Below are 13,589 nucleotides of genomic sequence, written 5' to 3'. Positions count from 1 at the left end.
TATCACACCGAGTAAAGCATATACAGTGAGGAACAGAAGTATTTGAACACCCTGTGATTTTGCAAGTTCTCCCACTTAAAAATCATGGAGGGGTCAGAAATTCACATTGTAGGTGCATTCCCACTCTGAGAGACAGAATTTAACAAAAAAATTCAGGAAATCACATTGTATGATTTTTACAGAATTTATTTGTCTTGCACTGCTGAACAGAAGTATTTGAACACCTAAGAAACAGCAAGAATTCTGACTCTCAAAGACCTGTTGCTGTGCCTTTAAAAAGTCCACTTCTACTCCACTCATTAATCTAACTTAGTAGCACCTGTCTGAGCTCTTTAAAGACACCTGTCCACTCCACAGTCAGACGCCAACTACTACCAAGGGCAAGACCTTCAAAAGACACCAGAGACAAAATTGTGGACCTCCACAAGGCTGGAAAGGGCTATGGGGCAATTGCAAAGCAGCTTGGTGAAAATAGATCAACTGTTGGAGCAATTGTTAGAAAATGGAAGAGGCTAAAGACGACTGTCAGTCTCCCTCAGACTGGGGCTCCATGCAAGAGCTCACCTCGTGGGGTATCACTGATAAGAAAGGTGAGGAATCAGCCCAGAACTACAAGGGAGGAGCTGGTCAATGACACGAAAAGAGCTTGGACCACAGTTTCAAAGGTCACGGTCAGTAGAACACTACGCCGTCAAGGTTTCAAATCATGCATTGCACGGAAGGTTCCCCTGCTCAAGTCATCACATGTCCAGGCCCGTCTGAAATTTGCCAATGACCAACTGGATGATCCAGAGAAGGCATGGGAGGAAGTCATGTGGTCAGATGAGACCAAAGTAGCACTTTTTGGTCTAAACTTCATTCGTCATGTTTGGAGGAAAAAGGATGAGTTGCATCCCAAGAACACAATCCCTACTGTGAAGCATGGGGGTGGTAACATCATGCTTTGGGGGTGCTTTTCTGCAAAGGGGACAGGACGACTGCACTGTATTAAGGAGAGGATGAATGGGGCCATTTATTGTGAGATTTTGAGCAACACCCTCTTTCCCTCAGTCAGAGCATTGAAGATGGGTCGTGGCTGGATCTTCCAACATGGCAACGACCCGAAGCACACAGCCAGGATAACCAAGGAGTGGCTCCGTAAGAAGCATATCAAGGTTCTGGAGTGGCCTAGCCAGTCTCCAGACCTAAATCCAATAGAACATCTTTGGAGGGAGCTGAAACCGTGTTGCTCAGTGACAGCCCAGAAACCTGACAGATCTAGAGATGTGTGTGGAGGAGTGGGCCAAAATCCCTGTTGCAGTGTGTGCAAACCTGGCCAAGAACTACAGGAAACATTTGACCTCTGTAATTGCAAACAAAGGCTTCTGCACCAAATATTAACACTGATTTTCTCAGGTGTTCAAATACTTATGTTCACCAGTGCAAGACAAATAAATTCTTTAAAAATCATAATGTGATTTCCTGAATTTTTTTTTAAATTCTGTCTGAGTGGGAATGCATCTACAATGTGAATTTTAGACCCCTCCATGATTTCTAAGTGGGAGAACTTGCAAAATCGCAGGGTGTTCAAATACTTCTGTTCCTCACTGTAAACAACAAGCAGAGGTTTCACCTTTATGTTGGAGAGGTTGTGGGGGGGGGGGGGGGGGGAGGGCACGATGGCACATATATGGTGGGAATGCACAAAGAATACTGGAAGGAAGTTATTACCATGTGTCCAGAGAATATGTGGGATTACTATACCGAGAGCCCTGTGGATTTATTTTAAAAATTTGAATCTTTGATAAAACTATGCAAGAATATGGTATTATACCATCTAGTTAGTGTGGCTTGCCCCTGACCCAAGCATGAATGACTGGGTAAAGAGAGTAAATAACATTTATAGGATGGAGAAGTTACATCATATTGAAGAGGATAAAACGGAAACATTTAAGAAAACATGGCGTAAGTGGTTGGTCCTTAAAACAACTAAAAGATATTTGGAACTACTTGGAATATAAGTTAATAAATACTGGGGGCAGCTTTTAAGGATGGCCCACAGAGAAAAGGGGATAGGAGGAAGGGAATACAGATACAGACTGAGAATGATGATAAAGGTTGGAAATTAGGAATGTGGCGTGGTTTTAGGGAATTGGGGGGGAGGGATGGGGTAGGGAAAAATGTGATATGCGGTAATTGGGATACATGGGAGAAGTTTGTTATTCTTATTTGTTCTTTTCTCAGACTTTTATGTATTTGATGCTCTTTTTTTAATAACAAAAAGTTAATTTAACGTAAACGTTTACCAGTATTGTGCATTATATTTCAAATTATTATATCCATGCAAAAACAGTCTCAGCCTTTAGTACTACTTTAATATGGTATAAAAGATTTATATCCTCCCTCCACCCTTCATTTAGCTTCATGTCTAAATACCCTGTATATCCTACTTTTGGATATATTCATTATCTATATATACACACATATACACACACAATATATATACACTGTATAAATATTACTTTCATCTGCTGTTTTTGTACTGTGAAGGGCCATTTGTTTCGTTTTTGAACCCCATCATGACAGATGATACAAAAAGCATACTGCTGCTACTAAAATTAACAGGAAACAGGCGCAGGTAGCTTGTATAAAAGCTATCCTGCCTATGATAAGGAACTCTGTCATTCATAATAGATTACAATCCTGCCTTAAAATCTGCAGAAAAAGCATTTTGTTTTTGTCCAATTTGTTTTCTTTATGTACAAATTTTGATCTCAAATTCTGATATGTACCAGATTCAATCTCCAGTGGTATATATATTATATCTCTTCTGCCTGCTATTCTCAGGGTGGATTAGATATTTAGTTCTCTAACCATATAGCTGGTTATTTATATTTACCACTGCATATATTCAAGATTTTTTTTTTTTAAACTTTACATATCTAAATGATACACCACACGGTTTGAGGTTTTCATCCGATTACTCAAAACAATAAATCGACAAATTGATTATGAAAATAATCATTAGGAGCAGCCCTAGTAGGGTGTATAGTGTAGTGCACATGACCGCAACTAACTGGCACTGCTTGTTTCAAACAAATGGAAAAGGCAGAGGTTAGGGATCCCACAGTAAAGGTTAGGAGGCAGAAAAGCGCAGAAAAAGGACTTGATGAAAAATAGATTACAGGGCAATCAAGTAGTGAATGTGTATGGATTATTTTTAGAGCATAAGGATATAGCTTAGGGTCACTTTAAGGCTACAGTAGCATGGACAAAGATGGCCATGATTTCAATATCCTACAGTAATGAAAGCAAAAAGCTGTTTGCCAAGTGCAGCAGCAAGAGCAACAAAGCACTGATTGCTTTGGTTGCCAAGAGCAGCAGAGTTGAACTACCATATACTGGCAGCACATTGAAGAGTCAGGCCACTCTCACACGTGCAGCAGTCCAGATCTCCAGCAGTCCCGACACAAGCCCTGCACACTGTTCCAATGTGCAACAGCGCCATGCTTGATGCCTTTCCACAGGAATTAATCCCTAAATGAGCAGTTTATGTATTAATGCATATGCAACCCAACTCCATTACAGTAATAAATATTCAGTGTTCATATGGCTTTGAAATTTTGTAGAGGACCATTTTCTTTTGGCTTAACTGAAACCTGCCTTGTATCTAATAACATACAAAGCTGCCCAATAATCTTGTGGATTTAACACTTTAAAAAGGCATGTTAAGATGGATACTATTGGGATCAGTTTTCACACATACCTAGCAGTTCCCAACCACTGAGATGGAAAGTACATTGCCAGTCAAAGGCTTAATACACCCTTCTGTATTTTTCAGTTTAACTTCGCATTGTGGGCAAACTTGAACACTACATCCTGTTGTAGTGTTCAAGTTTGCCCACAATGCGAAGTTAAACTGAAAAATAGAGGACGGGTGTATTAAGCCATTTACTTATACTGCTCCCCCCCAATCAGGAAAAGTTTCACAGAATAGGTGTAACATTGCCCACATAACAAACACTGGATGCTCTTCTGCAACTAACGCTTATTTGGCATTGCTATTGCCTACATCTACAGAATGTGTGCAGCAGCAGCCTTGTGAAAAGAAAAAAAAAAAATATGAAAGCTAGATATAACTCCTGCCTTTATTTATGTTACGGTTTCAAGCTTCAATTCCACAATTTATTCATCCTAAGTAGCACAACACTGCTATCTAATTCATCACATGGACTTCATTCTTTGAACTTAACTGCCTTAAAATAAAAAAATAATGAAGTACTGGCTGGCAATTCACACATGATGTCCTTGGTGATAACATCTTATATTGTACATACAAAGTTCAAACCACACGATTCCTTTCATAGTGCAGACTGTGGATGTGACAGCTGAAGAATGCTCGCTGATCAGTAAATATGAAAAACATTTTACACAAGGCAGCTGCAAGAGGATGAGATAATTTTAGAAACCATGGGCAATGCTTGAAAGTGCCAAATGAAGGTTTTGCATGTGAAACCAAAAGAGAAGTCTTGGGCTGCAGTAATATAATCCAGAAGGCAAAGGGGGAGCATTAAAAGAAGCTATAACAGGTTGGATGCCAATGCTTTTGTGTAAGTGTTGAGTAGCTTCTAGGAGTTGCCTTCTTGATCAATGGGCACCTATGAGGGTCCTGTTCAACATATGCCAATGCACCAGAAATTGGACCTCCACTACACTTGGGAGATGAATCTTCCACCACAAGTCTGTAAGTTAGCACAGTCAGCTTTACAACAAGGGTTATGACTGGGAAAGTATCCAGTGGGAGCAGGATCAGTCAACCCCTGTTCTATTTGTCATTCAGGGTTTCATCCAGCAACAGAGGAGATACAGTACAGATGCAAAGCAGAGAAGGAAAACATATCAAACTTATTCCAAGTACAAATATTACTTGTGTATACTGCCCCTAAGTGAGAATAAGATTTGGCATCTACTAAAAGGGACACATCGGAGATATCTGCTGAATGCGGCAATTTTCTCTAACATGTCTTTAATGTTTATGGATCAGTATGTTTATAAAGCAAAAAAAAAAAGTCTCTAGTGTAACACAAATGAGGTAATCATATTCATGATGACCAAAAAAATCAAATTCTCCTTTGCTGCATGTTAGGATTGCGAATATTTGTGTAGAAGAGCAAATCTCACACTCAAATCAGTATAGGACCCCAAATGATCCCATACTAGCTCACACAAGGCCTACGTTCCACTTTGTACTATACTTTTAGAACGGTATGACCTAATGTAGTGTTTCCTTATGGGGCTGGATACCATAATCTGCACTTTCTGCACCAAAAGGCAGGAAAATAGAATGTGAGAAGAGTAAAGCATCGGATGTAATGCAACCTCATTTAAATGGCTTCCATAGATCTGCTTTACCAATTTAAAGAGTAGAACTAATCCCCTGAGGGGAAACTGACAGTGGCATAATTTGTTGAAAAACCTGGTTAAAGCAAACTATGTTATTATTACATTGAGTTTATATTGCGCCAAAGGGTTTGCTCAGCGCTGTACAATATAGGGGGGACAATACATGGCACAGTACAACAATAACAAACAACGTACGAAGGGTAAGAGGGCCCTACTCTTTCGAGTTTAAATAAGAGGATGCTTATGTGATCAGAATGAACAAAAACCCATACTAAGAATTATTAGTTGCCATCGTTGACAAACGCCTGAATATTCTTGTAACCCAATTGCTTCATGATTCAGTATTCAATGACCCGAAACATGCCCACAGCCATTAAAGTCAAAGAACTTGGGTTTGCATAATTAATTTTGGGTCAGTGACAAAGTTCTGAAGCAATTTGATAAATGTAGCAGTTTGACAACCTAAATATTTCTCAATATGACTATAAATGAGGAAACGTCTGCAAAAATGGTTTAAAAGAAAAAAGGAAGGTGGTGTCAACTAACCAGTCTTTATCTAAACCAAATTTAGACTTTAAAATGCAAACCTATAGCTGTCCTGGCCACAGACAACAAGTAGTTCATCTATAGCTGCCCTGGCCACAGACAAGTAGTTCATCCAAATTTAGTTCATCTGCTGCTATGTAGTTGCATGTTCTTGCTCTTGCTTTTCTACTGGCCCCCCATTTGTAATCAATAGGTAGGAGAGAAGAGAAAGGTTTGCACTAGACTAATCAGGGAGAGACCTGGTTGCTTTTCCCTGCATTGCAACAGCATTTTTTTTTTTTTTTTTATTAAAAGAAAGCCAGGTGAGTTGTAGATTTAGTATGTGTGTAGAAACCAAGGTGCCTGCACCAATCTGCATTTAGCTCTGTGGCCTTAATGTGCACCTGTACCTGTTCTAGCCAAAGTTGAAAACAATCATAGTATGCTAAAAACACATACTTTATTGGCAGCCACATAGAAAATGTTTTCTTTAAATTTTCAGCACGCATGCTAAATAAATCTGACTTTATTTACAAGTAACACAAAAAAACACACACAAAGGCACAACTGACTTGTGAACCATCATTGTACAAGTATAAATATAGTTCACTATTCAAGTACAATAAAAGCTCTTCCTATGTTACATTATGTAAACATGAAATCAAACTGCAAATACATGTAGCTGGACTGTACTGTCCCAGAATGACATGTAGACATTTTCTGCTGAATCTGCATTATAAAATACTGTTAAGTGTTCTCCTTATTTAATAAAAGACATTTTGCTTGGAGGTGTTTGTGTACACTTGTATAGAATAGTGGTCCACATTTCCATCCAGACATTTCACATACATTTGCAATTTAAAATTACATCCCTGGTACAAAATCCTTTTAACTAGATTTCCCAGCCTTTCCACTACAATATGTAAAAATAAATAAACCCGAAAGCTTAGTACCTTAAAAATACTCAAAAGAAAAAAGAAAAAAAAAGGATTGTGTACATTTTCTCCATGCTAGTTGATCGGGCCAGCAGCACATCTAGGCCAACCCTAGCAGGACAAGGTTGTTTAAAGGTCTAGTATAAATCCCCACGTGCTATACGATAGTACATTTCATAAATGTTGCACAACATTCTGATAGTGAACAGAGCTAAGATAACTTTCAAATGGTGTGTAAATCATGGGATCCCACTAGAATCAACTTGTGAGAAGGAAGCTGCCATAATCCAATGAGGGCACATATGACATTCACTCTGTTTCCATAAAAGAATCTTCACTTTCATTTGTTGGTGCCTTTGCTGCGTTTTCTGGGGTTTCATCGGTTTCTGCTACAACAGGCAAGTCGTCAGCGCATGGAGCCTCATCTTCTACATCTTCCTCTGCCTCTATAGGACTTGGAGTCTCTCCTTCCTCTGATGCATCTAAAAACATAAAACCAGAATCATAGGACATTTAATATCTAAAGCTACCCATACACAAGGGAATCTTATTGTGAAAAATGAAGCCCTAAAAAAACAAAAATTTCCTAAGCCAACATAGAAAGTCACCTAATTTGTTGAATGAGCACTCCAGAAAATAGTTAATCAAGGTTTTCATATCTGTCCCACATTTTGTGAGATCACTTCTTTTCCAGGGTCCACTTGAAAACTATGGGCTGAACATCCTGACATTTCTGCACCTGGAGTACACTTCTTTGGAACAAATCAACAAGGGAACCAGCTCCACTATACTAAGTTCTGGAGGACCATCCAAAGGAATATGAAAACAATTCCAGAGAAGAACACATTTAATAAACGCAGCAGTTGCACGTGAATAGCCTGGGAAGGAAATGTGAAGAAATCATCCAACAGGGACACAGTGGTAGTTTTGTTTGGGGGGGGGGTGGGGAGGCAACAATGAAATATTCTACGTAGAATTTTAGTGAACATTAGATTTTTTTTTTTTTTGCGCTAAAGTTGGATGTTTTAGGCAGCCGGGGGATCATGTAATTGTGATCTCTCCATCACACAGTGCCTTGAAAAATTATTCATACCCCTTGACATTTTCCACATTGTCATGTTACAACCAAAATCATAAATGTATTTTATTGGGATTTTGTGAGAGAGACCAACACAAAATGGAGAGAGGGAAAATGGTAAATGGTTTTCAAATAAATATCTGAGAAGTGACGTGCATTTGTATTCAGCCACCTTTTGCTGCAATTACAGCTGCAAGTCTTTTTGGGGAGGTCTCTACCAGCTTTGCACATCTAGAGTGAAATTTTTGTCCATTTTTCTTTGCAAAATAGCTCAAGCTCTGTCAGATTGGTTGGAGAGAGTCTGAACAGCAATTTTCAAGTCTTGCCACAGATTCTCAATTGGATTTAGGTCTGGACTTTGACATTTTAACAAGAATATGCTTTGATCTAAACCATTCCATTGTTGGTCTGGCTGTATGTTTAGGGTCGTTGTCCTGCTAGAAGGTGAACCTCCGCCCCAGTCTCAAGCCTTTTGCAGATTAACAGGTTTTCTTTTTTGCCCTGTATTTGGCTGCACCCATTTTCCCATCAGCTCTGAGCAGCTTCCCTGTCCCTGCTGAAAAAAAGCATCCCCACAACATGATGCTGCCACCACCATGTTTCACGGTGGGGATAGTGTGTTCAGGGCGATTGCAGTGTTAAGTTTTATGCCACACATAGCGTTTTACTTTTAGGCCAAAAAAAAATATTTAATTTTGGTATCTGACCAGAGCACCTTCTTCCACGTTTGCTGTGTCCCCCACATGGCTTCTCACAAACTGCAAACAGAACTTCTTATGGCTTTCTTTAAACAATGGCTTTCTTCTTGACACTCCTCCATAAAGGCCAGATTGGCATAGTGCACAATAGTTGTCCTATGGACAGATTCGCCCACCTGTGGTCTATCACATAAAATACACTTACATTTTTGGTTGTAGCATGACAAAATGTGGAAAATTGCAAGGGGTATAAATACTTTCAAGACAATATGTGTGTGTGTGTGTGTGTGTGTGTGTGTGTGTGTGTGTGTGTGTATATACGCACACACACTATATATATATATATATATATATATATATATATATATATATATATATATATATATATATATACACACACACACATACACACACACATATGTACATACATACACACACACACACACACACACACACACACACACACACACACACACACACAACCATACCCCCCACCATAGTAGTAGTAAGTGTGTGAGATCTCTGTCTATATTTTTCACCAGTCATGATGCTGTATGGCATGGTGAAAAAAATAAAATACAATTTTTTTTTATTTATTTTTTTAAAAAACACCTCACCATGCCTCTTTTACTAAATACCTCAGACTGTACTTTCCAAATGGGGTCATTTGGGGAGCATCTGTACTGTCCTGGCATATTAAAGAAAGTTCCATTTGCAAAAAAAAAAAGGATCTAAAGTTTCATATGCATACAGCGTTGACCTCACAGCTGCCATTTAAAGTAGCACAATGCTGAACAACAAAAATAGCCTGGTCATGAAAGATGTAAACCTTCCAGAGGTTGAGTCGTTAGATACAATTTTGGATAACACAATTAAAAAAAAAAAAAAAGTTTATCATACCTGAGGAAGTTTTGTTTTCAAGCTCATCTGAGGCAACCTGCATAGTGCTAGTGGGTTCCTGAGACTCCATTTTTGGCGGCCTCTCTAGGCTCAGCTCTTGAAGCCGTGGCGCTTGTGGCCGCGTTTTTCTTGCAGGGTTAAGGAAATAGCAGTATGCACATCTAAATGCTGGAGAGAAAATAGGAGTATGACATTCCACACCAGTGTACAGCAACAAAAAGCTTGAAAAAAATTATTAAAAAAAAAAAAAAAAAAAAAAAAAAAGGACTGTACATGTATGCGGTTAATACATGCTATAACAGCATTCAGGTATATTACGTTTTTAAATTTTGCAAGCCTTCATTTATATTGTGTGTATATGAAGAGCAAGCTATCCAAATGACAGTGGCAGGGGCTAGAATAAATGGATACTGCCCAAGGGAGTTTACATATGTAGTTTATTAATTTTTTTTTAATTTAATTGAACACTGGCAAAGCTTTAGAGGACACCCCCCCCGGACACCTCTCCTATAACCCTACTCTACAATGCTTCACTTCTGTAGCAAACAATGGAGAGCAAGCCATAAAATGGAATGGAGGGTGTCCTGTACGGTCAACCTGGAAAATTTTGAAAAAGGTAAAAAAGACAAAAAATGGTGACTCCACACAACTGGGCTACAAAGGCTTGGTGATGAAATGCCTAAAACACTCCTGCTGATCTGGTAAAATGGGTGTAAAGGCACAGGAGGAGATTTCTGAGAATGTGAGTTCTTACAATCAAATTGTGTCCATTGTGGAATGGTGAGGTAGGGTGCAATTAGAATCACTGCTTCCCTTACTTACTCTTTCTTGAGCAGACAAGTTAGGATTTGCATTGGAAGGAATCCATAAATTATGCCTGAATTGGGAGCAAGGGATTTTCAAGGCATCTGAGGCTAGCGTACAGGATCTCTGGTTATTTTAACAAAGAGGTAGCTTGTTGTTGAATATACAGGCTAGGATGTCCACATCCAGAATCACCCATTTTTGGCATACCAGACTGAAGACATCTGGATAAAGGGCCTATTCCTCCTGAAGCAGCTGATGGCAGTTTATATAATCTGCTTTCCAGGTTGTCCAATCCTGGGATGTGTGACCACAGATCGCTGGACAGCAAGTTTGTGCTGAAGAGATGAACTGGTTCACTTCCATGTAGGCAGCCACGCTCATGGTGCCCTCTTGACGTAGAAGTGGCCTATATTGACCAACACTGATTGCACCCAGATAGGTGCCCTTTTAGAAGGGGTATCCAGTGCTGCAGGGCCAATCTGACTGCTCTAGGCTCCAAACTGTTGGTGGGGAGCTCTACTTCCTAAATTATGTTCTTTGGACTGTTCAAGATTGAACAATCCTTCCTGAGCCTTTCATCCTAAAAGACCTGCATCTGCTTTTCAGTGATGGGGAGGGAAGGAAGGAACTTACCCACCGTTGGGGCTGATGTGGTGATTGATCTCCAAGAAAGGCAAATTCCTTGCTTGGCTGGATGGGAGCATAGGAAAAATCAAGAGAATGAGTCTGCTTTTTCCAGGTTTACAAGATTTTTTTGTTGGAGAATACTTGAATGTAATTGGGTAAATGGTACTGCCTTGAAGGTGGCTAATATTAAGCCTAGAACACTCATGGAGAATCTCAAATGTGGGATGTTGCTTATATTTCGATTTTCAAGCAGGTGCTCTTAAGAAAAGAACATCTTTTCTTGGAAAAAGACTTCTTGGGATGTGTCCAGGACCAGACCCAAGTATTCAAGAAAAGGAAGGCTAGAGAACAGTTATCGAAACTGATCAGCCAAAAGGTCTGGAGCATGTGAATTGTCCTGTGGATATTTTCTGATTTCCAAAGAATGTCTAGCCTTTTTGGCTAAGGGTCTAGGTAGCTTGTGGGGAACATGTTGATCGGCATCTTGATGTTCACAGATGCTATGTATTCCCTTTGTTGCAGAGGGCAATAACTAACTTTACGGATTCCATGTGAAATTTTGGAATTTGGTTAGGGGTTTAAAATCCAGAATAGAACAAATATCCCTATCGATCTTAGCACCATGAACAGGTTTGAGTAGAATTCCTTGAACTGGTCTTGTGGATATACTGCACAACTCCTCGAGACAAGGGGTGGTTTAGGGCATTCAGAAAAGGGTGGTTCAGGGCATTCTTCAAATCTAATTGTCCTTGGGCAGTTTTTGGTTGGTTTAAAAGACTGTGAGCTGGTAGAGTTTTGAACTTCAATTGGTGTTTTCAAAGGGGTACAAAATGAACACACAGGTCTGGGACATCTGTGACCCAGAAAAACTAAAATGTCCCCTCTACTCTGGGAGAGGGTGCCCCTTAATTAAATATGAAGAGGGCATTGGGAAAGTCTTGGTGGACCAAGCCTTTTGTTGAAAGGATGGGCAGAACTTAGGATCAGAAGCTGAAGCATGATTAGAGCAGACAGGTGCTCTGTATTTAGTGGAGCTAGGGGCTACTGAGGATGGTTTTGGGACCTTCTGCTGTGGAAGTAAAGCCTTTCCATCTGTGACCTCTGCTTCGTGAGGCATTTGACCAATTAATCAGACATTTTCCTTGGAAAGACATACATGCAAGGCACCTTTTACAGGCAGCTTCAGCTGTCCAAGCCTTATAGTCATAAGATTCTGTGCATGTGAATGGAGATTAGAGCACAAAAGGGGCAGATTAGGGCACAAAAGCAGAAAATGATTAGCTAGGGGTTTTACCTTTTCCTACTCTAGCCAAAATTTTAGAAAAAAACTCCAAACCCCTTCAAATGCAGTTTGACTGTTTCATGAAGAATCTTCGTCTAAAAGGAACGCAACTCCTACCTAGCAGTTTTTGCATTCCTCAGTAATTGTTCCTGTATGTAAATACATACCAGTGCATGGAGTCCAGTGCTGTTCTCCCCTCAGGCCAATGCACTGGTAGCTGTGCTCCCATACCACACAGCATTTCTAAAGTTCCAAAAGGCAGAGCACGTGGATCTGTTACATACTCCACAGCATAGAACAGAGAGCCGAGTGTAATCTGAGACCTGGATGGAAAATATGGACACATCCATCTACACAGCCTCATTGGGAAACATGCACAGCTAAGGTGTCAATCACCTGCTGTGTGCCTGTGGCCATTTCCTGGGATTGCCTGGTGTCCGCACAGACTGTCAGAGGTGATTCATGCAGATAGTGTAACTTTTGTCTGCTGCTTAGGATCAAGGCCAGTACACACTATGCATTAAAAAAAATGAGCAATCCATTTCGTTCTAAAGGTTTACAACCACTTTAAAGTAGCCAAAAAAAGATAGAATTTAAATTCAAAACTTTCAGCATCAATTCTCATTTCGAAAATAAAAGCTGCATTTTGAAATAAAAGCTATATTGAGGAAAATCTCAATTTACACAAAAATGGTTGCTACCACAAGTCTACACAGTCACAATTAAATGGTGCAGAATACTCACCAACATATTCAAATTCTTCCTTGAGTGCCATGCCATTATGAGAAAAACATTGCTGGCAGATCAGGGCATACCTTTATAAACAAAATTTTATTTTAACACTAAATGCACAGTCATAATAAAAAGCTTCAAACACATAAAACTGATATAAAATGAAAAAATATATCACCCGAATCAGTGTTGGTTGTCCTAGCCACAACAAATTGGTCATTATACATGAGTAGCATGAAAAACATAAGGGCTATACAATCTTTTTCTGGAATTAAGTAGGTGTGACACTCGAAGATTTCCCCCTCATTCACTTTAGCCTACTGCTTCATTTGGAAATTTGATCTAAAGCCAAGAATGGTCTCAGACAATCCAAAAATAACCAACCAATTTAAAAACCACACAATAGTTGGTTTATTGGTTTAACTTATTGTAAGTCATATGTCCACATGTTGTGGATTTTTCATTGTATGACCATTGTTTTTGTAATACTGTAGTGTGCTGCGCACACGACGTGCGTTGTTTAGAACACAATTTCTTTTTTTACAACAAATAAAGATCTGATAAGAAAAAAAAAAACACACACAAAATAAGGGGAAGAAGAAAAGTCTGAGCAAGTCCAGTTG

The 13,589-nt window shown here is 39.5% G+C and overlaps 1 protein-coding gene across 7 annotated transcripts in view; it reads right to left on the bottom strand.

Moving 5' to 3' along the window:
• Positions 1-6,348: 6,348 nt before the first annotated feature.
• Positions 6,349-13,589, bottom strand: part of LNPK (lunapark, ER junction formation factor) — a 97,522-nt gene continuing 90,281 nt past the window's right edge. For all 7 annotated transcript variants that reach the window (XM_089690461.1, XM_089690462.1, XM_089690464.1 and 4 more), the window contains 3 exons: positions 12,979-13,049; positions 9,519-9,686; positions 6,349-7,324 (listed from right to left, as the gene is read on the bottom strand). In XM_089690461.1, coding sequence (XP_089546587.1) covers positions 7,152-7,324; positions 9,519-9,686; positions 12,979-13,049 — 412 coding nt within the window. In that variant the 3' untranslated portion in view covers positions 6,349-7,151. The remainder of the gene's footprint in view (positions 7,325-9,518; positions 9,687-12,978; positions 13,050-13,589) is intronic.

This window comes from Staurois parvus, unplaced genomic scaffold, assembly GCF_062004578.1.
Source record: "Staurois parvus isolate SC_StPar_1 unplaced genomic scaffold, SC_StPar_1.0 ptg000530l, whole genome shotgun sequence".
Classification (NCBI taxonomy): domain Eukaryota; kingdom Metazoa; phylum Chordata; class Amphibia; order Anura; family Ranidae; genus Staurois; species Staurois parvus.
Note: the sequence above shows the minus strand (reverse complement) of the source record. Positions and strands in the feature narration are given on the sequence as shown.